The following is a 20,503-nucleotide window of genomic DNA, read 5'->3' as shown; positions in this document are numbered from 1 at the left end:
CCCTCCCCGCAATATCGTCGATTTGTGCATCACGCATCACAAACAAGTACCGCAAGCATCCACCGATCATTCACTCGTTCTTCCGCCCGCCTGTCTCCTCAGCTGCTGCTTTTTGCTTCGCAAGACGTCTTACACTTCTGCGCGGTACTCTATCATTTGCTCTCCAAAGACCATAAAAAAAGCGCACGAGTGCTCTTGGCGGCACGCCTCCTCTCTAAGCTCTCCACGCCTCATCCTCAACACCACCTCGAACTGCAATCATCGAAGAGCACACAATTACGACACACTCGTTAGTACGCTCGCTTTTCCTTTCTTTTTTTTTTCGTTTTTTTTTTTTGCGTCTGCATGTGTTCCATTGCGTTGATGCGTAACTGTCGCTGTGGGTACTTGTAAATTTTCTTCTCGTCGCTGGCAGGACCTGATTTCCTCTTGCTTTATTTTTGTTTTCTGGCTCACCTCCCTTCCATCCCTCACCGTCACGCTGGCGCCGTCGTCATCACCATCGATCCTCACCGCACACGTTCGTACACGCATACCCTCTCTAAAACGCAAGACCGTCTTCTTTATTGCTGTTGCTTTCCGTGCTCGATTGAAGGTTCAACTCAGTTCCCACAAAATCGCTGGCGTTCTTCACCGGTATCGCAGTGTCTCTTCTTTTTTTTGTTTGTTTTGGGGGCTTCCTTGTTTCGCCGCCCCCTGCCCCTCCCTCCTCTCATAGATATTATAATAACTGCACTCCGGCAGTTGCGCCAGGTTTCGGGTGGGGCGCAAGGCGCGTCATTCTTCTTCTTTTGTCCCTCCGCTTCCCTTCTCTTTTGCTTGCAGGTCGAACATGGGCGACACACTAACCAGCTACGAGGCGCGTGTGCGGTGCCGCGACATCGCGCAGAACAAGGCGGCAGCCATCACCACAAAGAGCGTGGGGGAGGCAGCGAACAAGCTGCTGGGGACGGCACAGCGTCACCTGAGCTTCAGCCCGTGCCCACCCACGGCCACGCGGTGCCGTGATCTCCCCTTGTATGACCTGAGCTCGATTCCCGAGTGGCTGAAGGGTAACCCGTTCATTCTCAGATACTACCGAGCCGGCTACACCACAAAGCAGTGCTTCAAGAGCGTCTTTGCCCTCCACAACGAGACCCTCAGTATTTGGACGCACCTGGTGGGTCTCCTCATTGTGCTGGTGCTCTCACTCCACATCCTACTCAACCTTGGTCTGCACCGCACGCAGGACTACCTTGTCTTCTCGGTGTTTCAGCTAGGCAGCATGGTCATGCTCGGCGGATCCTCTGTTTACCACACGTTCAGCGCCCATCACTCTGAGCAGGTGCACAACATTGCCCTTGCGATCGACTACTTCGGCATCACCTCCATGATCGTCGGCAGCTTCTACCCGCCCGTCTTCTACCTCTTCTCGTGCTTGACGGTGGTGCGGGCGGTGTACCTCATCTCAATCACGCTGCTGGGTATTCTCGGCTTGATGGGGCCCTTCTTCACGTTTTTCAACACTCAGACGTTCTACTGGCCGCGCATGATTCTGTACTCCTCCCTGACCTCCATCGGCATTCTCCCCACCATTCACATGTTCTTTGGGTTGCCCGCCAACGAGCAGACCTTGCCGCTGTACAAGGGCATGTTTCTCATGCTGGCCACGTATTGCGTGGGTATTGTGATCTACATCTTCAAAGTCCCTGAGCGATGGTACCCGGGTCGGTTTGATGTGTGGCTGCACAGCCACCAGCTGTGGCATTTCTTTGTGCTGTGCGCTGCAGTGGTGCACTATTTCACCTGCATCGGCGCCTTTCAGATGTGGCACGTAACGCGCGGAGTGGGCGGCGAGTGCGCGTAAAGCAGAGCTCACAGACGCACACACACGGCGCAGGTGCCTCCGTGACTGCAAGAAGCATGTGTACAAGGAGCCTTGAGGGGGTAGGTTCCCTTCATGCACTTGCTGCGCTTTCTTCTTGAGTGAGTGTGCGCAAGAGTCCGTAGCAATGCATCCCTTCACACATTGTCTTCCCGGTTGCTGTATATGAATCGGCGGAGGAGGATGCCCAGCTGCACACCCATATGCACTTGAGCAAGCATACACAAGCACACAGTCGTGAAGCGAGGAAAGTGGTGTGCTCTGTGATAGGAACAGGAGCCCCTCCTCTCGTTCTCTTTCGCTCATTTCGACTTGTTTGTCTCTCTTGTTTTTTTTTTCGTTGCTCCATGCTCGCTCTTTAATGATGGGGGCTGGGGAGGACGCGCCCCTTAGTACGTGGTGGCATATCACACACGCTCCGGTGCCCCTCCCCTCCCCCACCTCTCGGTTTGGAGAAGCCGGAGTGGCCACCTCGAGGGGGATGCACCCCGTGGCGACCTGGCATGATGGGAGGAGCGGCCGCGGGGGAGGGAGGGAGGTGGGTGGCGTTTGAGGCAGGGGTTCCCGCCCCGATGACCGAATGGGCGCATCACTCTAACACGTGTGTCTCTCAGGCTGCTTGGCGCCGCGCGGCTGGAGCCGGTGGCAGGGTCGGTGGCGGCGGAGGGTTGAGGGGAGCTGGACTCGTGGACAGTGGCAGCGACCGGACACCTGGAGCAAAGAAGGAGAAACGAGTGTTTCTTGCTGTTTTGCTATTGACGGCTTTTGCTGTTCTCGCTCTCTTTATTTGTTTTTCTTCTTTGCTGCTGAAAACTCATCTGAAGTGGCCTAATTCGTCTCTTTCTCTCCCTCTCGGTGTGATTATCGCTGCTCCTTTTGCTTCTGTTTAGTCGGGTATGAGTCACGCGAAGAATGACAAAAAAAAAAAGAAAGGTGAAAAGTCACGAAACGAGCGAAGATACACGCACACACAAACTCACGCACAAGAAAAAAAAAAACAACGGAAAAAAACGAGGCGCACGACACTTGCAAGCTTTTTTCTTTTATTGGTTTGTGGCCGACCATCCTCGACTGCGTCACTCACACGCCCTCTCTCCCCCGCGCTCTGCTTCGCTCCTGCTATTTTTTTTTTTCGTCTTTTCACGTTCTCTTTGTTGTACTTGCTTCCGTGCCAGCGTTTTTTCGCTCTTCTTTTCTTGTGTGCGTTCCCTGATGCCTGCGTGTGTGTGCGGGTTGCGGCGGTGAATGGCTAAGTACGCGCCAAAAAAGTAGATCCTGGCGCTGCAACCTCACTGATCGATGAAGGAAAAAAAAAAGAGCAGCGGCTGAGTGGCTTTAACTGTACGCCATGTCGTGTCGTGCCGCATCTCCGGCCTCGTTCGTATTTTTTTTGTTATTCGCTCTGCTCATCTCGTTTAGAAGATATGAAGCGCTTCACATGAGTCTCCCGCTTTTACAGCTCTTTTTGGTCGAATCAAGTCTCTTTGTGTAGGACTGTGTGTGTGTGTGCGCGCGTGATCGCTGCTGAGAAGTGCCTTCAGCGCTTGGTTCTTTGCGGGCGCTGTTCACATGTTTTGCACGTGTGCGGCTGTCTTCCCGCCTTCTCCCGGGCCTTCCGTGTGGCTTACGCGGATGGAGGGAAACTGCGTCGTTGTTTCGCTCCTGGGTTAATTTGGTTCGTCCCTCACCACCTCATCTCACTCCAGCCCTGTGTGTTTTTGCGTCAACTGCTTTCTCGCTCTTGCCGCGAGAGGCGCGATGAACACCGAATTCTCACGAAAGCGTCGTCACGCTTCTCTTTTTGGTTGCTTCTTCTTTTGCATGGCCTGACTCCCTTTTTATCTGTATCACTCGTTTTGGTGTGATGCACACTGCGCGCAAATTCAAACATCCTCCTGTCGCCGTCTCACACGGTTCCTTGGGGGTAAGGAGGGAGGGGGTCCTCGCAAGGAGGCTAGCGAGGCCTCGATGTAAGCGCGTGCTTTTGTGTGGTCTGTATCTCCCTATATACATATGAGTGTGTTTGAGTATGGCAAAGAAGAGGAAGGTTCTGGCTGGTCTGAGTGTGGCTGTACGCATTCCAGCTGCCAAAGGCGAGAGAAAAGGCCTGAGAAGAAAAGAGGGAGATGTGTGTATTTGTGTGTGTGTGTTTGGCTTTCTTTGGTTCTGGGTGGATGGGCCTGCAACGCAGAGGGCGGACGTCTCCTTCTTTTTTTTCTGTGAGTTGGAGGCTCCCTCTTTCATTTCCTTACCGACACATACGCGCAGTCCTTCCACGGCATCCGCCTTGTTCCTTCCTCCCTCTGCGCCTCTGCCCATTATGGGGCGACGTTTCATCTCCCCGGCTGCCTTACACCGCTCACACCCTGAGTGCCGTCCAGGAGAGCCCGAACACCTGCGGTGGCCTCTCTTCGTTTCGCGAGTTCTTTCTACGTTAGTGCTGATAGGCGTGCGGTCGCACGCAACCGGTTTCGTTTTCAGTTTTCACTTGTGTCGTGCGTTTACACTGCAACCGGGCTTTTCGACCTTCACCACCTCTTCCGAAAAAAGAAGGCGAGAGCGCACGGTGCGCAGGCGCTGCCATGCACAGCTGGCATGGGTGTGCCGCATCCATGCAAGGCGTGCGGTTGTCCGATGCGCAAGAGTGATGGGCGAAAAAGGACGCGAAGGGCACCATACGAATCGGCGCCAGGGCGCATGTGTGCGTAGAGCATGCGGCGTCTCCTGCGTCCGACGCGGTGGGCTGATATGAGGGCACGGGTGCCGGAAGCATGGCATACGGCCGGGTTGCAGAGGCTCTGAAGGGCTCTCACCGGAGGCTGGCCGACTTGTTCCTCGAGCTCATTCGGCACGCGTCTGGCCCACCACCACCACCACCACCTCTTCTACCCCGCAGGGCGGCTCGTTCTCGGCGACCAGGAGATGTCGCTGCCGTGCGGCCAGAGGGTTGGGGCGCTGTGGTTGCGGAGGCGTGTGCACGCTGTTGCGGACGTGTTCGTGGTGAGATGGACACGTCCAAGAGGAAAAACAAGGAGGGAGAATGTTTTCTTTTACGTTGATGGTTTTGTCGCTGGCAAACAAGTGGTCAAGTATCTGTGCGAATCGAGTTAGTGCAGTGAAGCTGCTGCGGTGTGTTGGCGAAGTCAAGTAGCCTGTCGGTTTCTCTTCCTAGCAGCGGCACATGCTACCTGCACCACTTCTCTGGTAAGTCCTCGTGCACACCATCTATAGGAAGCAGCGGTGTCGCTGCGGTCGACACCCTTCAGGAGGGGCAGACGCGTCATATGCAGCAGGGACGCGTATTCGAGGCGGTGTTGGTGCTTGAATGTCTGAAAACCCTTCTCAACCTCCATCTTGTTTTTTTTTTTTCGTTGTTGTTCCTTTTGTTTCTTATGTTTTTTGGTTTTTTTTTCGCTGCTAGCTCGCTTTTCACCTCGAAGACGCCGAAGGAACGCATCATTACAGTTCTTTTTTTGTATCGCGCGGCACCTCGTCTGTTGCTTGCCCAAAAGCAGCATCATCATCTCAGGCAATTTCGATGGTGGCGTGTGCCCGCCTGGTTCTACGTTTACTTGGCCTTACGGAGACAGTACGTGTGCGTATGTGTGTGTATGCGCTGCAATCAAAGGAGATCCCGTGAGTAACGGAAGAAGCATGTCTCTGAAGGAAGCAGACGTCACCTTAGCGGACGGTGCACCACGGCGGTCATTCCTCGAACTTAACCGAGAGGACCAGCGAGTGATCTGCAACAGCCGAGAAAAGGAGGATTCGCTGCCGTTCGTGTCCTTGCCACGCGTGAACGTCACTCGCACGCTCCCGACGCGCACTTCGGAGCAGCAACGCGACATGTTCGCGAGCGGCGAATCCGTCCAACTGGACTTCCCAGCGTACTCGTCGGCGGAGATGGTGGTGACGCCGCCTTTCATCCCTACGGAGCGAGAGCACAACTTTTTTATGAAGGACGAGGACAGTCAGAGTGTCGGCGACGGCGACGCACACAGGACAGTCAGACCGGGACTCGACAGCGCGCAGAGCTCCACAGTCACCTTCGACGCCGTGATGCCGTGCAGAATGATCGCGACGGCGGCCGTGGTGACACCCTCGGCGGGAGCGCAGGACACCACTGATGTGCGTACCGCAGCCTCCTTCGGCCTGCCTTCAGCCGCGCTGGAGGGCCAAGACACTCCGCGTCAGCCGGAGCAGCCGGCGACGTACACGAAGACGGCGGTGCACGGCTGCCCGCAGGGCAAGCGCCGCTTCTCCCTCGTTGCCAAGGCACCAGCGTTTGACGCGGCGAGAGAGCAGCAAAGGAACTTGATCACCATGGGTCTCCGCGGGTCGCTGCCGCTGTACAAGTTCGAGGAAATCCCGTCTTGGCAGAGGTACAACCCGTATATCCGCAGCCGCTACCGGGCCTTCTACACGGCCGAGATGTGTTTCAAGAGCCTCCTAGGCTGGCATAACGAGACCATCAATGTGTACTCGCACCTTCTTACCTTCGTCGTCTTTCTGGTCTTGACCGCGCTGCTGTACACCACGGTGCTCAGCAAAGCCATCACCGCCCCCTCTCTCAGAGCGTCCAAGCTGATATACGGCATCTTCTGCTTCGGCTCCCTCATCTGCATGCTGAACAGCGCCATATATCATCTCTTCAACAGCCACTGCAGCTGCCGCGTCATGACAGCGATGGGACGGCTGGACTTCATAGGCATAACGGCCCTCATCGTGTCCAGCTTCTTGCCTCCGCTGTACGTCATGTTTCACTGCCACCCCGTAGCGCGAACCATGTACATTACCGCGATCTTGCTGCTCAGCACGGCCGGCATTATCGGCCCGTGGACGGATTTGTTTCATAAACATGTACAGGTGCGGTTGAGCGTGTTTCTTGGACTGGGTTTTAGCGGTCTGGCGCCAGCCCTCCACAGCCTCGCGATTTTGCCCATGAACGCAGCGAGCGGGTCGACGCTGCTTGGCATTTGCCTGATGGTGGTTCTCTACTGCAGCGGCGTGGCTTTCTACGTGACCCAGTTCCCGGAGTCTCGCTACCCTGGCCACTTCGACTGCTGGCTCTCCAGTCATCAGCTTTGGCACTTCTTCGTCTCCATGGCCGCCCTGGTGCACTACTGCAACTGCGTTAGCATGTACCAGATGTGGCAAGTGAGCGATGGCATGTGCGGATGAGCTCCACCATGTCTTGTCAGTAGAAAGCGGCCTGTTCGGTGACACGTGGGGTCGTCACGCCGGTGGCTAACTGCAGGCAATGGTTCCTCGAGCCCACCTCCCACCCTTCCTCTCCCTTCACACGCAGACGCGCAGTCGCCCGCGCTATCACCACCCTAACATTCCCACCTCCATGCTGCGATGCCAAACCTGTGCGAGCAGTCGTTCGATCCCTCTGCGATCACGTGGCGGGAGCGATGCCCTCTGTGCCAGCTATCACAATCCGGTGCATGTGTGTGTGTGTGTGTGTGTAAAATGGAGTTGCTGCCATTGTTTGCTTGCCCTTTGCCTCTCTCCCCTTCCCTAATGAAAGGGGGGTTGGTGGGGTGGACAAACCCCTCAGTGCGCGGTGGCATGGCATGGCACGGCTCCGTACCTCCCTCCATCCCCTTCCACTCGGTGTGGGGAAGCCGAGCAGCCCTCCCCCATCCCCCTGCCAAATGCCGAGCTGCTTCTGGCGATGAGACGGTCACGCGCCTACGAGGCAGGGGCGTCGCGGTGATTTATCGCTACTAATACCGGCACTAAGGTCCTGGATGGCGTTGCGTCGGAGCGACCGGCGACGGTGAGCACTCGTGTGCCATCCATATGATTAGGCAGAGTGCCCACCTGACTCGGACGCATCCCACCCCCGGCCCTCACGCGCTGCCCACTGGTGTTGGGGGAGCCTGAGTGCCACCGCGCGGGGGATGCGCCACGTGGCGACCGGCACGATGGGGGAGCGGCTATGGGGTGGTTGGGTATCGCACGAGGCAGAGGCCGTGCTCTCCGATGACTGGGTCGGCGCACTGCTGTTTCACGTCTGTCTGTGGCCGCTTCGCACCACGCGATGTGGAGCCTGTGACAGGGCCGCGGGAGCGGTCATGTAGCGTTTGATCTCGTGCTTCGTGGCAGCGAACGGGCACATCGAATATGGCACGAAAAAAAAAAAAACAGAGAAAGGCGGCTGCAGCCTCCCCTTTCTTCCGTCCCCTTTCCACTCCCCCTCTGCCTCCTTCCCTCGCTGCTGCTACCAGCTGTTCGACTGCATTGACCCCACCATGGTTTCTCGCAAAAACTCGAGTTCTGCGTCAAAGTCGCCGTCGCCCCGTCGACGTCGCGTCAATGCGTCCTTGTCGACGGCGCAGAGCCCAACCGCGGGTGCCTTCATCACTGCGAACCTCACGCATGAACAGAAGGTACAGCTCTCTCGCAAGCAAGCGAACTGCGAGCACGCTAAGCCGTACAACAACGATTCAACACTGCCACTCTACGCGATCGAGGATGTTCCCATGTACCTACGTGATAACTGCTACATTCTGCGCGGGTATCGCGCCTACTACACGTGGAAGCAGTGCATCACGAGCCTACTCCGGATGCACAACGAGACGGTCAACATTTGGACGCACCTGCTTGGCGCCTTCTTTTTCTTGGGGCTGATGGTACAGTTGTTTACCCAGCACATCATTCCAGATTATCGCGCCGGCAACGTGCTTCACCACGCGAACCGCACGGCACGGCCGGTTCCTGTTAGTAACGCGCGCACCGCGTGGCCATTTATCATCTTCGGGACTTTCTCGTTGGCGTGTGTCATGTGCATGCTGTGCAGTGCGTGCTTTCACACATTTCTGTGCCATATGAGCGAGGATTTCTACCATCGCATGCACGCACTTGACTACTACGGCATCACGTTTCTTGTTGTCGGCTCGTTTCTGCCCTTCTGCTTCTACGCCATGAGCTGTGCCCCGGAGTGGCGCAACGCGTACCTGTCGATGATTGGCTCCTTCGGGCTGGCGGGCTTCATTGGGCCCTTTTTCCGCCACTGGACCTCTGAGGCGTTTGCGACGAAGAAGATCATCTTTTACGTCTGCATGGTTGGCTCGGGGATTATCCCCACGATTCACTTGTCGCAGATGATCCCGCTACACATCAGCGGCCCGTATGTGAAGGGATTGCTGACGATGTTGGCTCTCTACGGCGTAGGCGTCTTCATTTACGCCTTCCGCATTCCAGAGGCACTGTCGCCTGGCACCTTCGACTTCTACTTCTCTAGCCATCAGATATGGCACCTCTGCGTGCTGGGGGCAGCCACAACGCACTTCTACAACTGTGTCGCCATGTACCTCAGTCGTGAAACGATCGTGTGCGTGTAGGGAGGAAGGTGCTGTAGAAGACGTCAGCAAGGGTGCGCCGCGAGCTGGCGTTTGAGATGATGGAGGGGTGTGCATTCGCCAGCTCCCTGTGCTGCACTGTCTCTCTACTGACGAGCACATTTGTTTGCTGCCCTCTTTCGTTCCACATCCTGTGCTGGCTCCTTTTTGTTCGTTCCTCTTTTCTGCCTTCGACAAGGCCGTATGCAGCACCTGCCCCGCCATCTCTCTCTCTTGCAAAGAAGAGGTTGAGCTGCTCTACGGTCGCTCGGCGTTTCCCCGCGTGTGTGTGTGTGTGTGTGTGTTATTGTTAGTTTCCTAGATCTGTGCTACCGCTCTGCTTTCCATGTTTTCGCACCTGTCTCCACCGCAAACGCTTTCACAACGCATTTCGTTTTGGTGCTGCTTTTGGTTGGCACGTTCTCGTCTGCTAACATAAGCGTGTTGCGCGTGCCTGATCTGTGTGCGCCATGATGCCTTCTTTCCTTGTTGTTGTTGCCTATTGCCGTCCCTCTGCTATGTCGTGAGCTGAACCGCTTACTTGGAATTCCGCCCAACTCCCATCCCACCCCAGCCACTGCGATGAGCGATAGAACTCTCTTGCTAAGCGACGCTCTTCTTGAGAACAGGAGTGCGAGGCGGTGGGGCATCATGCGTTGCTTTTCCGACTTTTTTTTTCTCTCGCTTCGTTGCTCGGTGTTGTCGCCGTGTGAATGCCCTTGTCGTTATTATGCTTCCCTTTTGCTTGTGCGTTGTTAATTGCTTGGTTGTTGCGCAGCGCGTTGAGGCACAGTCTCGTGGGACGAAGGTGATGAGGCGACAGCAGCGCGCTCTTGTCTTTTGCTTATGGAACGTATCATAGGAGCGGAAAATGCTGCACAGAGAGAAAGCCAAATTGGATGTGCTGTCTCTGTGTGTGTCTGTGTGTTTGCGTGCGCGCGCGGAATGCGTGATGGCGGGCAAATTTGATGCTTTTCCCGCCGAGCAGGGTGAAGGCGACTGCACGGAGGGGAAGGATGAAGCGGTGTCTTTCACTCACTATACGTCTTTCGTCTCTTCCGCCTATCCTCCTCCCTCTCCCTCAGGCCGCCTTTGGCGTCTGCTGCATATCAGCAGCTCCTGCGTGGCGCACACGTTGTGCCTCCACCATCATTCGCTGTTGGCGTTGGTGCAGCCGCCGCTTCTCCTCTGTCACACTTTCTGGGTATTCTCCTCCACTTCTTTCCCCGATCCCTCGCCGTCATCTGGCCTTGTTGGCACATATCCGCTAACTTTTGGTGGGTTGGCATTAAGGAAAACAGGCGGCAGCTCGCCCCCACTGCACGGCTTCCCACACAAACACAGACACACATACACACACAATATCCATGCAGGAGGAAACGCCATTAGCATCTCTGACGGCGGCCGTGCCTGCAGGGCGCATCGTCGCGCGCCTCTCGGCGACGCTGCAGCAGACAGAGCAAGCGTGCGCCGAGCTGTCGCGCCTTGAAAGCCTTCTATCTTCTCTGTCGTGCGGTGCCGCAGAACTGGTTCGCGCCTCAGCAACGTCAGTCGATACGGGGACGACCGAGCCCTCGCAGGTGACGCGCAATGCAGATGACCGCACCGAAGAGGTGTATCCATCGCTCGAGGCCACGGGTGAACCCGCTACGTGCGAGTCGGAGGTTTGGCAGACCTGGCGCTCAACAGCGGAGGTTAGCAGCACCTTTCATAGTAGCGGCCTCTCCACGTCCTTCTCCGCCCTTGAGCGAAGCGTCAGCGATGCCATGGTGCTTGCACTTCCCTCGAAACTTCAGCGAATCACAGATAAATTGAAGCAGCTGCGCTCTACCCTCAGCGAGCGGGCGCGGCGCGCGCGACAGAGGCAGGTTCTTCCCCATGTTAGGGCACGTTGGACGTGCGAGGCGGCTCGCGCGCTCCATCAAATCGCCCACGCCCCTCTAGAGCCGGAGTACGCCGAGGCCGCAAAACTGTCTGTTGCTGTGTCGTGTGATTCCCTTCCCTTGACTCCACAAGAAGCGCACAATCTTGGAAAGAGTGGCGCGCTCCCCGGAGCTGATGACGCGGTTTGGTGGGAGTTGCACGCTGGGCTTCACGGCGTGCTGCACCGCACCGTTCCTTCCAGCGCGAGCTCGGCTCTGGGAAAGAGCGAGGAAGTTGCGGAGGGCCGTTTAGAGCTACAACGGCAACGCCTGCTCGCCCTACTGGAAGAGATGACCATGTGGCTTGTCGACGATACACGTGCCACTCGCTGACTAGCCGTGCTCATCTTTTCAGTGCGCATCTGATAACGCGAGCTCTGGCCGTCTTTGAATTACTTGTGTGCGCTTTTCGTTTTTTATCCTCCCGAGTTTTTCTTAAACGCCTGCTGCCCTCTGCTTCGTTGATTGTTTTGTCGTCGTTTCGTTGATGTCGCTGCATCCGTTACGCTAGTGAGTCTGCCAGTATACACTCGTGTTCGTCTGTGGCGGCACCAGACAGATGAAGCGAACCGCTACATTTAGTGGTGTCGTCTTGCCAAGCAGATGGCGCCCGCCCCCCCCTCCTCGCACCTGCACACACAGGCGGGCGATGTCGAGGCAAACGCGTGACCTTTCCCGACTCCGTCTGCGTTGGCCTCTCTGCATGCACACCTACGTGAAGGGCCGATGCGATGTGCGCAGCTCGGGCTCGCGTGTTTCCTCTCGGATAACCAACAAATGCACACCTTTTTCTCTGTCACACCTCCTTCACACTCCTTTTCTGTGTTGTTGTTTTGCGCTCTGCCTCCCCCCTTCCTCCAGTGCATGAGGCAACGCCTTTTCCCGACCCCCCCACCCAACCCCCTCCACAGAAGCAGTCAAGAAATACGGGCACACAGACTGAAAGACGCGGTCACGCGCAACCAGTATACACACACACACATCTACACGTGCACGTACGTTTGCCAACCCAGTCACGCAAGATCGACGGCCACCTCTCTTCTCTCTCCCTATCTTCACCTTTGCATATATCACACACCCTCCACCTCTCCTCCTCTCGCTCTCCCCTCTGTTTCGGCCGTCTTTTGTTGTTGTTCTTTTCCCTGCCTGTTCTTGCTCAGTCCTCCTCGGTTCCCTTTTCTACTCGTCTCCCGCTGACCATTCAGGCCGCTGATACGTACAACGAACACACAAAAAGAACGACACCAGCAAACATACGTGTGTGCATCTCACGTGTGCATTTCTGTCTTTCTGGTTTACAACATCCTCAAACTTGGCAAGCAAACCTCAAGGAAAAAGGCGAGAAGGGCAACGGCAAGGTTTTTTTTCGCTGGGAAAACAAAAGTATTCATTCTTTTTGTGTTGTTCGTGAAGCAAACAGCCGAAGCGGCGACAGCGCATTCCACCTCAACCGCAAGGTCGCACACACACACACAGACGAAGGAGAAGTAGAAAGAGGTCGGTAAAAAGAAAAAGGAGCATATCGCCAGAGAGCGTGACAGCCAGAGCATCAATATACAAACTTAAAAACAAGGAAGGGGAGGTAAAAAAAAAAGAAAAACAGCAACAGAAAGCAGGGACAAAACACACACACACACACAGCAGGGATTAAAACAAGAAAAAAAAACACGCGCGCAAAAAAAAAGAAGCAGCAATTAAAAACAGAAGAAAAAAGAAGGAAATCGTTTGTACTTGAACTGCGGAAGTCGTAGAGAATCGCGTAGCTTTTCAGTCGCTTTTGCCTCGTAGGAGAAAGCAGGCGCCAACAAGCATCCACACACGCCACAGCAACGCAAGAAGGTTACACTTCTCACGATTTTTGTGCTTCTTTTTTTTTTGTTTTTCTTTCTTGTTTGTGTAGGAGTGCGTTTGTGCGTCTGTCTGCCTGCCTCCTTTGTGGTGCCTTCTCGTTTTTAATTTTGGCTCGTACTTTGTGTGTTTGTGCTCGCTCACTCTGTTCGTCTGTCCATTAAGTCGTTTTTGTTTCCGCCCCCTCCGTTCATTTTACTTCGCCATCATCGCCTCCACCGCGTGCAGAAGTGGCCAGCTCTTTCGAAAAGGTAGTTCTCCGTTTGTTGTTTAGTGGCCTCGTTCTTGGTGTTTGCCATTCGAAGAGTCAACACGAGCGGTTGTCTTCTCCCTCTTACTCTTTTTCTCCCTGCCTCGGCCACTGTCTCTCTTGTGGGGGGGGTCTCTCCTTTTTCACGGTGGCCAAACGCCAGTCGTGAAATCCCCTTTCCTCTGCTCCCTGCGAGCCCACTGCCCTCACTCTCGCCCTTCGTGTGTTGAGTCGATTCTGGCTCGCTTTACATCTTCCTCCTTTCTGGCCTTGATTTGTTTTCTTGTTGTTTCAGCGACCACGCACATCATATAGAAAAGATACGGTTTGCTTTTTTCTCGTGGTGGTTGATTTTCTTTTCATCTCGTGTATTCTGTGGGTTTTCCTTTTAGAGGCATTGTCATCTACCCAATACCCCCTCTTCTCGAATCATCACAGTTCTTCATCTTTTTCTCTCACTACCTGCCTTGTCCTTCTCGTTCATCTGTTTTCTCTTTCTCGTCGTTTTTTTTCTGTGCTTTTCGCCTTCACCCCTTCCCTCGCCCTTCTTTTGAATCGTCAAGTAACGCAATCAAATAACAGCACCACCTTTTCTCTCATTGAATAAAACTGTAGCGTGTGTGTGTGTGTGTTTGTGCGCCTAACCACTCGCTCAAAACGTTTTTCGCTCCTCTTGTCCACCTCTCTTCCTCCCCCGATCTCTTTCCTTTTTTTTTTGTATCTTACTCTGTCTCTCCCTCTCTTCTTCGTTTTCTACCTCGTTCCTGTTTTCTCCTTGTCTTGCTCACGCTCATTTTCTTCGGCTCTTGTCCCCCTCTTTAGGTGTTGGTGTACGTCGGTGTGTGCTTGCGTTAGGCCGCTTGAAGAATCTCTCTTGTGGTATTCGTTGTTTTCACGGATTCACTGGCTGCCTGACTTTGCGTCCTCACAAGCATCACTCCCTTTCCTTCTACCTCATCTATTTTTCTTTTTTTTTGGTGAGGTGCGTGCGGGTGTGCGTCTCTGTGTCTGTGTTTGTATTCGTGAATGTGAATACATCAAAGGTACTCCTATACGCATATACAGACATCGATTTGCGTTGTGTGTGTGTGTGTGTGTGTGTGGCTCGTTTCCTTTTCGCTCTTTTTTTTTGTGGTGGGTGCATCTCCCTACCCCCGCGCCTCCTCGCTTTCCGGTCAAACACACACATAAAGGAAAAACAACAACAAAGTTTCCTCTTTGCCTGCTGCCTGTGCGTCGGTGTCCGTGTCTGTGCAAAGGGTGGCTGCAGCCCCGTCCCCCCCCCCTCCTCCTCCTCCTCCTCCTCCTTCTCTCCCCTTTTTCCTACTCACCTTCATCTCCTCTTCGGATTTTTCGTTGTTGTTGTTCGTTGTGTACTGCACGCTCCGCTTACAGCCAACCCCCTGCGTTGCAGGCCACCATTTTTCACCACCATCACCACTCCTTTACCTGCGTGTATCTGCTTGTCCTTGCTATTCTTTTTCGAGGCAGAGCGTAGGTGACTGCGCCATTACCTTCCACTGACACGCCCACGTAGAAGCGCCGCATTCATTTTTTTTTTCTGGAAAAGAGAATTGACTTTACAGGAGGCGCATCGCCGTTGTCGTTCTTTTTTTTTCCGTGTGTGTGTGTGCTTCGTCTCGCATGTTTTGTTTCGTTTTCTCGCCTTCGGCATCCACACAAATTGGCCTGCTGCAGTTCTTTGTGGGGTCTGTCTTGTGTTGGCTTTTGCGTTGATACCTTCACGCGCTCTTCTGACGCATTCACCCTGTGTTTTTGTTTGTTCTTTGTTTTTCAGTCTTCTTCATTTTCGTTTGAACCTCTTCTGGTGCTTCCACGCTCGCGCAGCCCTTTCTTTTTTGTGTGTTTCTTACTCGGTGGGAAAAGGGGCTCTCGTTCTCTCTCGTACGTTGCTACCGAGGTTGTTGTTTTTTTTTTTTCATTTGTTGTTTTGTTATCCGTTTTTCCCGCTGCCTTGTGTGGGCACAGAATAAGAAATAAAAAAAAAAAGGACTGCAGGGCACGAGAAGTACAAGGACAAAAGAAAACAACAAGTAGCACGACGAAGCTGAGCAGTAGCGACAAGAAACTCTGGATAACAACAAAGAAAGAAACTGAACAGAGAAGCGAAGGGATTTCGACCTCTGGACCAATATATGGGCACGCGGTGTGCGTGTGCGTGTAGCATCATTCAGCTCCTACGAAGCAAACACTTCTCTTCACTTCTCCCTTTATATAGCCAAGTACTCGTTTCTCGACTTGCTCTTTTTTGCTTTTTTGGTCTGTTTTTTTTTTGTTGTTGTTTTCTGTGGGTTTCCTTCCCTCCTCTCCCCCCCTCTATGTGTGTAGTAGTCGTGTGAATGTATGTGCACAAGACGTTGGTCGTTCATTTTGAAGCACCCAAATCAAATCAGGTTCTAGAAGCTGGTGAAAGTGAAACGCAATCGGCAAAGTCGCGGAGAAACCTCGACGGCCACAAGCGCATACGTCACTTCAGCACAGCTACCTCCTTCCTGAAAGTCGCCTTCACCCGCCCCCCCCCCCCTCCCCGTCTCTCCCAACGTTCCATACAAACACGCAAAAAAGGCAGGAGCACCACCCCTTCCAACACTGCCGCGCAAACTCCACGTCATAGGCATCCCTCTCACTCTCTTCCGCGTTGGCGTGCCGCCGCCACTCTCTCCCTCTTTGCGCGAGCACTTGTGTGTGTGTGTGTGTGGGTGCGTGTGTGCGTGGGCGCGCGTGTTTTTCCCTCCCCCGTGCGCTCTGCAAATTGTTTCTTGTTTCCCGCGTGAGCGTGTGTACCGCCATTTTTTTGCCTTTTTTCGCTCTTCGGCCCCTATTCCTTTGCTTTTTTTTTTGTTTCACTTTACTTCTCTCTCCTCGCTTGGCTTGTGTCTTGTCGTTTCTATCGTGTTTTTCTTTTTTTTTAGCTTCTGTTGTGTCCCGTTTTCTTTTTTTTTTGTACGATTTCGTTTTCAGGTTTTGCGCCGCTTATTCGTCCTCTTTTTTTCTTTGCGTTGTGGTTGCTTCATCTTCCCTTTTCTCGCCACCCGTGTCGTTCCTCGCGCCACACCGCCCAAACCTCCCTTCCCCACCGACTGCCCGTTTTCTTTTTTTTTTTCGAATTTTGAAGCCGAGATCGGGAAATACGCAGCCACTAAAAAAAGAGAGGGCTGACAATTAAACGAGGCTAAAGAGCGGGAGGGCGAAAAAAAAAGACTAGTAGCGTTTCTCACGTGCTCTTCTTGTTTGTTTCGTTCCTCGTGGGTGTGCACCTCGTGTCTTCTGTGTTGCTTCGCCTCCTCCTCTCTTATTCTTCTTTTGTTGCCCCGTTCATTTCCTTCTTTGTGCTGTTTTCCATCGTTTCGCTTCGTGCTTCCGTGCACGCGCACTTTCCCTGTGAGAAGCTGTGTTCCTTATTGTCACCCCCGCCCCCAACGCCTCCCCCTTCTCGTCCTCTATTCCTCTCTCCCCTCTCCTGTACACATTTCTCCCCGTTGTTTTCTCCTTGAGCCGTTTCTGTGTGTGTGTGTGTGTTGCATGCCGTCCTTTGATGCAGAGAGAGCAGTGATCGTGGTACCAGATAGGCATCTTTTGTTTCTATGCATACGTGCGATCACGTGTGATTTACCTTCATCACCGCCGTTGTTTTGCTCGCCCCTCCCGTCTCCTTCTCCTTTGCCCCACCTACCCCCACCTCCCAATACGTCGGCGACTTGATCGCGTTGTCACGCTGCGACTGACGCCATCTTGGGCGTTTTTATTTCATCGAGGAAGCGCTAGCGTGTGTTCCACTGCACCCCTCTATCACCATCATCTACGAGTCTTTTTTTTTCGCGTTTGTGTGTGTGTGTGTACGCGGGGGATAGCATACGCTTCGTGCACTGCTTTGCACCTTCGCTCAAATTTCTCGCCGAGGAAAGGAAAGGAAGCAAAAAGGGGTCAGGTGGCGGCGGGTGAAGACAAAACACCGCCATTGGAGAAGTGGGAGCCTGAAAGGCGAACAGCAGGCAACAAGCGGCCACGCAACCTCGCTCAAGCCCCTTCCCACGGAGAAGCATCCGGAAAGAACAAGGACGTAGCGAAGGGGAAGACACGTAAAGTGGAACAGGTGAATGCGATTGTGTTTTGTCTTGTGCGCCTCGTTTGATCTTCCCTTTTTTCTGGTCTTCTTCTCGTTCTCCCCTCCGTTGGATAACAAAGGAAGAGACGAATTCAGCAGGCAACACGAGAGGGGGGCAAGCTCGATCAACCCCCCCCCCCAAGGAAGCGCTTGTTTTCGGCCCTGCTTTGTCATTCCTCTATCGATTTTTCAGCCCCCCCCCTCCACGTTCTCTGCAGTGCGGCGTTCCTTCTTTTTTTTTCAATCTCAGAGCCTTTCTTTTTATTGTTGTCCCGTTCTTTGTGTTGCCGCTGTCTCTTTTTACTCGTGCCATTCTTTGAGGCACCGCCGTCTTCTTGCCTGTGTGCATGAATGTGCACGAGTTTCTTGATTTCCGCTATAGCACACTCCAGCCTCTCCCCCTTCTCTCTCCTCCACTCACTCTCCTACTTTTCCTTCAGCTCCTCAGCGATCCTAGCGGATCAAAGAGAAACAAAGGGTGAAGAACGTAGACCAGGAGGCAAGAGAGTGACGAAATCACGAGCACGTTTTTTTTTTTTTCACGTTGACGTGTCAAACCAAAAGAGGGTAACGCGCGCGCACGCTATCAAGCAAAAGAAACAAGCCACGGCAATCCAAGAATCAACTTTTTCTTCTTGTTTTATTGATTCATTTTTCGCTGTATGCACATTGAAAAACTCATTGCAGTCGTTTTTTCTTTTTTATTGTCCACCCTTTTGAAAGCCTGCGGACGTCCGTTTATTTGTGGATTTTCATGATCTCTGCCCTCTCCTTTCTAACGCCACCATCTCCGTTTTGCTCTCTCTCTCTGTCTCGCGATTCTCTTGCTTCTCACCAGACACGAGCGCTTTCTGCTCCCTTTCCTCACTCCCTGCGCCACCTTGCAGTCGATCGAGCAGCCACAGATCCTTTCTTTTTTACCCCTCCCGCACTTCCTTGCTCTGCCCCCTGTCCTTTCTGCCTCCGCAATCCCTTCGTCGCAGCATCGTGACACTTCTCAGCGGTGCACGGAGCCACGCCCCTTCCTTCTGCTTTTCCCCCGTGTTCTCCCCTGCCTTCTCTCTGCCTTTTTTGTACTGGCCCTTAAGACCATCGTCGTTGGCAGGCAGAATCCGCTGTCGTGGCTGCGTCGCACTCCAAACGAAAACGAGGTGAGGCATCGTCCCTTTCTTCTTTGTAGTTCCACCTCTCTGGGTCTCTCTGCGTGCGTGCATTCGTGTATACAGGAGACCGACGCTCTCCGTTTTTTTTCTTGGCTTTCTTTTTTGGCCGAGCTCTCTGTTACTCGGCACAAGGTAACTCTCCAAAGAGAGATCGGTAGAGGAGGAAAAAGAGCAACAAACGAAAGAAGAGGGCGAACTATCGAGGGAGATTCAAGTGCGCCCGACCATCCCCTCCCCCACACACACAAAAGCACACACAAACAGACCCTCATCAAACCCTCTGCATCTCACATTGCCTGCTGCTGCGCGCGGCACCATCACTGCCAGCAGCGCCACAGATCAATTCGAGAACGTGAAACTCATTTTAATCTGTTTTCGCGTGTTTTTCGTTTTGTATTTTCAGTTATTTTTCCAGTTTTTCTCCGTTTTTGTTCCCTTGTTTTTTTTTCTTATCATCCTTCTCGACCCTCAGCTCCCCCTTCCTCCTTCAGTGTGACTGTGTCTTTCTCTGCAGTACCAGCCACACCCATCCCTTATCACTGGACTCCCCGTTGTGTTCGAGAAAAAAGCAGGATAGGCTGTTTCGGTTCCTTTTTTCTTTTTTCCGCATTTTTTTTACCTCTCCCTCGCTTGCTTCTTTTTGTTTTTTCCTTCAACGTTTTTCTCTTGTGTGTGCACTTTTTTGGTTGCTAGCTACGTTCTTCGTCGTATTGGTGTTTTTCGTTTCTCATATGTTTTTTTTTTTTTGCTTCTCTCTCACATTTACAAGGGAAAAGGTGATTAGAGAGGCACGCTGGTGCATTTTTATCGCTCTCGGCTTTGTGTGTGTGTGTGTGTGTGTGTGTTTGTCTTTGCTTATCCCCCCCCCTCTCTCTCCCTGCATTTTGCTCGCGGGACCTGGCTGTCTCTCACACTCGCTTCTCCCTTACCTGCTACCAAGTCCCGCGCACTCCCTTTCCTTCGTGTTTATGTAGTGGTGTGCGTGCGTGACGGTGCATTTTTTCTTTGAACAAACGTTTCTCGGCTTCGTTTTGTACCGCCTCAACCGCTTTCTTTGTACAGCACTCCTTTCTTCTTCTTTTCAGTGTATCATCGATTTCTGTGTTTGGTTTGTTTTTCGTTTTTTGATTTCCTCGGGGCTTCTCGTTCGCCGATAGTGTGTGTACGTGTTCCACACCCACCCCCGCCCTTGTGCGTGTTCTCTGCAGCGCTGCATCGCTGTTTGGCTGACACACCACCCTTTTCCCTCTCTCTCCTCTCTTCCTGTGCAGAGCACCAGGACCCAGCTTTGCGCCCCTGCTGCTGCTGCTTCTCCCCCCCCCCTGCCCCGGCTGCGATCTTCTCCTATTGCACCACATTAGAGAAGAAAACACGAAGAGACACACGCCGGCACCGCGTCACTGTCCGCGTCTGCTTGATTCCGCTCTTCTTGCATGGATTGTTTCTATGATTATTATTCGCTGGTACCGTTCGTGTGCACTCAAGCGTCTTGTACGAGTTCCTCCCCCCACCTGACCGAGGAAAGCGAACAAGCAAGCGAATACGAAACCCCATTTAGTTTGGCTCGTTTTTTTTTGGGTTGTTTCTTGTCGTTATTGGTTGCAGCAGTCGAGCAGGAGCGAAAAGTGAAAAAAGAGAAAACTTGTCTTCGGTTGAATTCCCTTTTTTTTTATCTCTTTTTTCGGGGATAACTCGTCTTCTTTTTGTTGTTTGTCATCGCTTCTGGGTTGTTAATTTCCTTCCTTGCGTATTCGGTCAGCACACACCTTCTGCCTCCCCTCCCCACCCCACCATCGCTGCTTTGCACTGCTGCTTTCGCGTGCGTAAGTGCGTGTGCGCGTGGGCGGCGGCGTCTGATTGTGTGTGCAGTCTGTTGTTTTGACTAAATTGTTTTTTTTTTATCGTGATTCCTTTTCCCTTTCGTTTTCCCCCTTGTAAACAAAACCTTTGCAGTATATCATTGGTGACGTGTGTGTGTGTG

General features: G+C 53.4%; 4 protein-coding genes across 4 annotated transcripts; all 4 read left to right on the top strand.

Moving 5' to 3' along the window:
* Positions 1–832: 832 nt before the first annotated feature.
* On the top strand, positions 833–1,846 carry LDBPK_365760 (hypothetical protein, conserved; the record flags this gene model as incomplete). Its single annotated transcript, XM_003865641.1, has 1 exon — positions 833–1,846. One exon carries the CDS (start codon positions 833–835, stop codon positions 1,844–1,846), a length of 1,014 nt encoding a protein of 337 aa, XP_003865689.1.
* A 3,672-nt stretch (positions 1,847–5,518) lies between these two features.
* LDBPK_365750 (hypothetical protein, conserved) lies at positions 5,519–7,045 on the top strand (the record flags this gene model as incomplete). The annotated part of the gene is made up of 1 exon (XM_003865640.1): positions 5,519–7,045. One exon carries the CDS (start codon positions 5,519–5,521, stop codon positions 7,043–7,045), a length of 1,527 nt encoding a protein of 508 aa, XP_003865688.1.
* A 1,079-nt stretch (positions 7,046–8,124) lies between these two features.
* LDBPK_365740 (hypothetical protein, conserved) lies at positions 8,125–9,216 on the top strand (the record flags this gene model as incomplete). The annotated part of the gene is made up of 1 exon (XM_003865639.1): positions 8,125–9,216. The coding sequence occupies one exon, from the start codon at positions 8,125–8,127 to the stop codon at positions 9,214–9,216; it is 1,092 nt and encodes a 363-aa protein (XP_003865687.1).
* Positions 9,217–10,580: 1,364 nt separating this feature from the next.
* Positions 10,581–11,468, top strand: LDBPK_365730 (hypothetical protein, conserved; the record flags this gene model as incomplete). Its single annotated transcript, XM_003865638.1, has 1 exon — positions 10,581–11,468. One exon carries the CDS (start codon positions 10,581–10,583, stop codon positions 11,466–11,468), a length of 888 nt encoding a protein of 295 aa, XP_003865686.1.
* Between the last annotated feature and the right edge of the window lie 9,035 nt (positions 11,469–20,503).

The sequence above is a fragment of the Leishmania donovani genome, chromosome 36 (assembly GCF_000227135.1).
Source record: "Leishmania donovani BPK282A1 complete genome, chromosome 36".
Taxonomy (NCBI): domain Eukaryota; phylum Euglenozoa; class Kinetoplastea; order Trypanosomatida; family Trypanosomatidae; genus Leishmania; species Leishmania donovani.
Note: the sequence above shows the minus strand (reverse complement) of the source record. Positions and strands in the feature narration are given on the sequence as shown.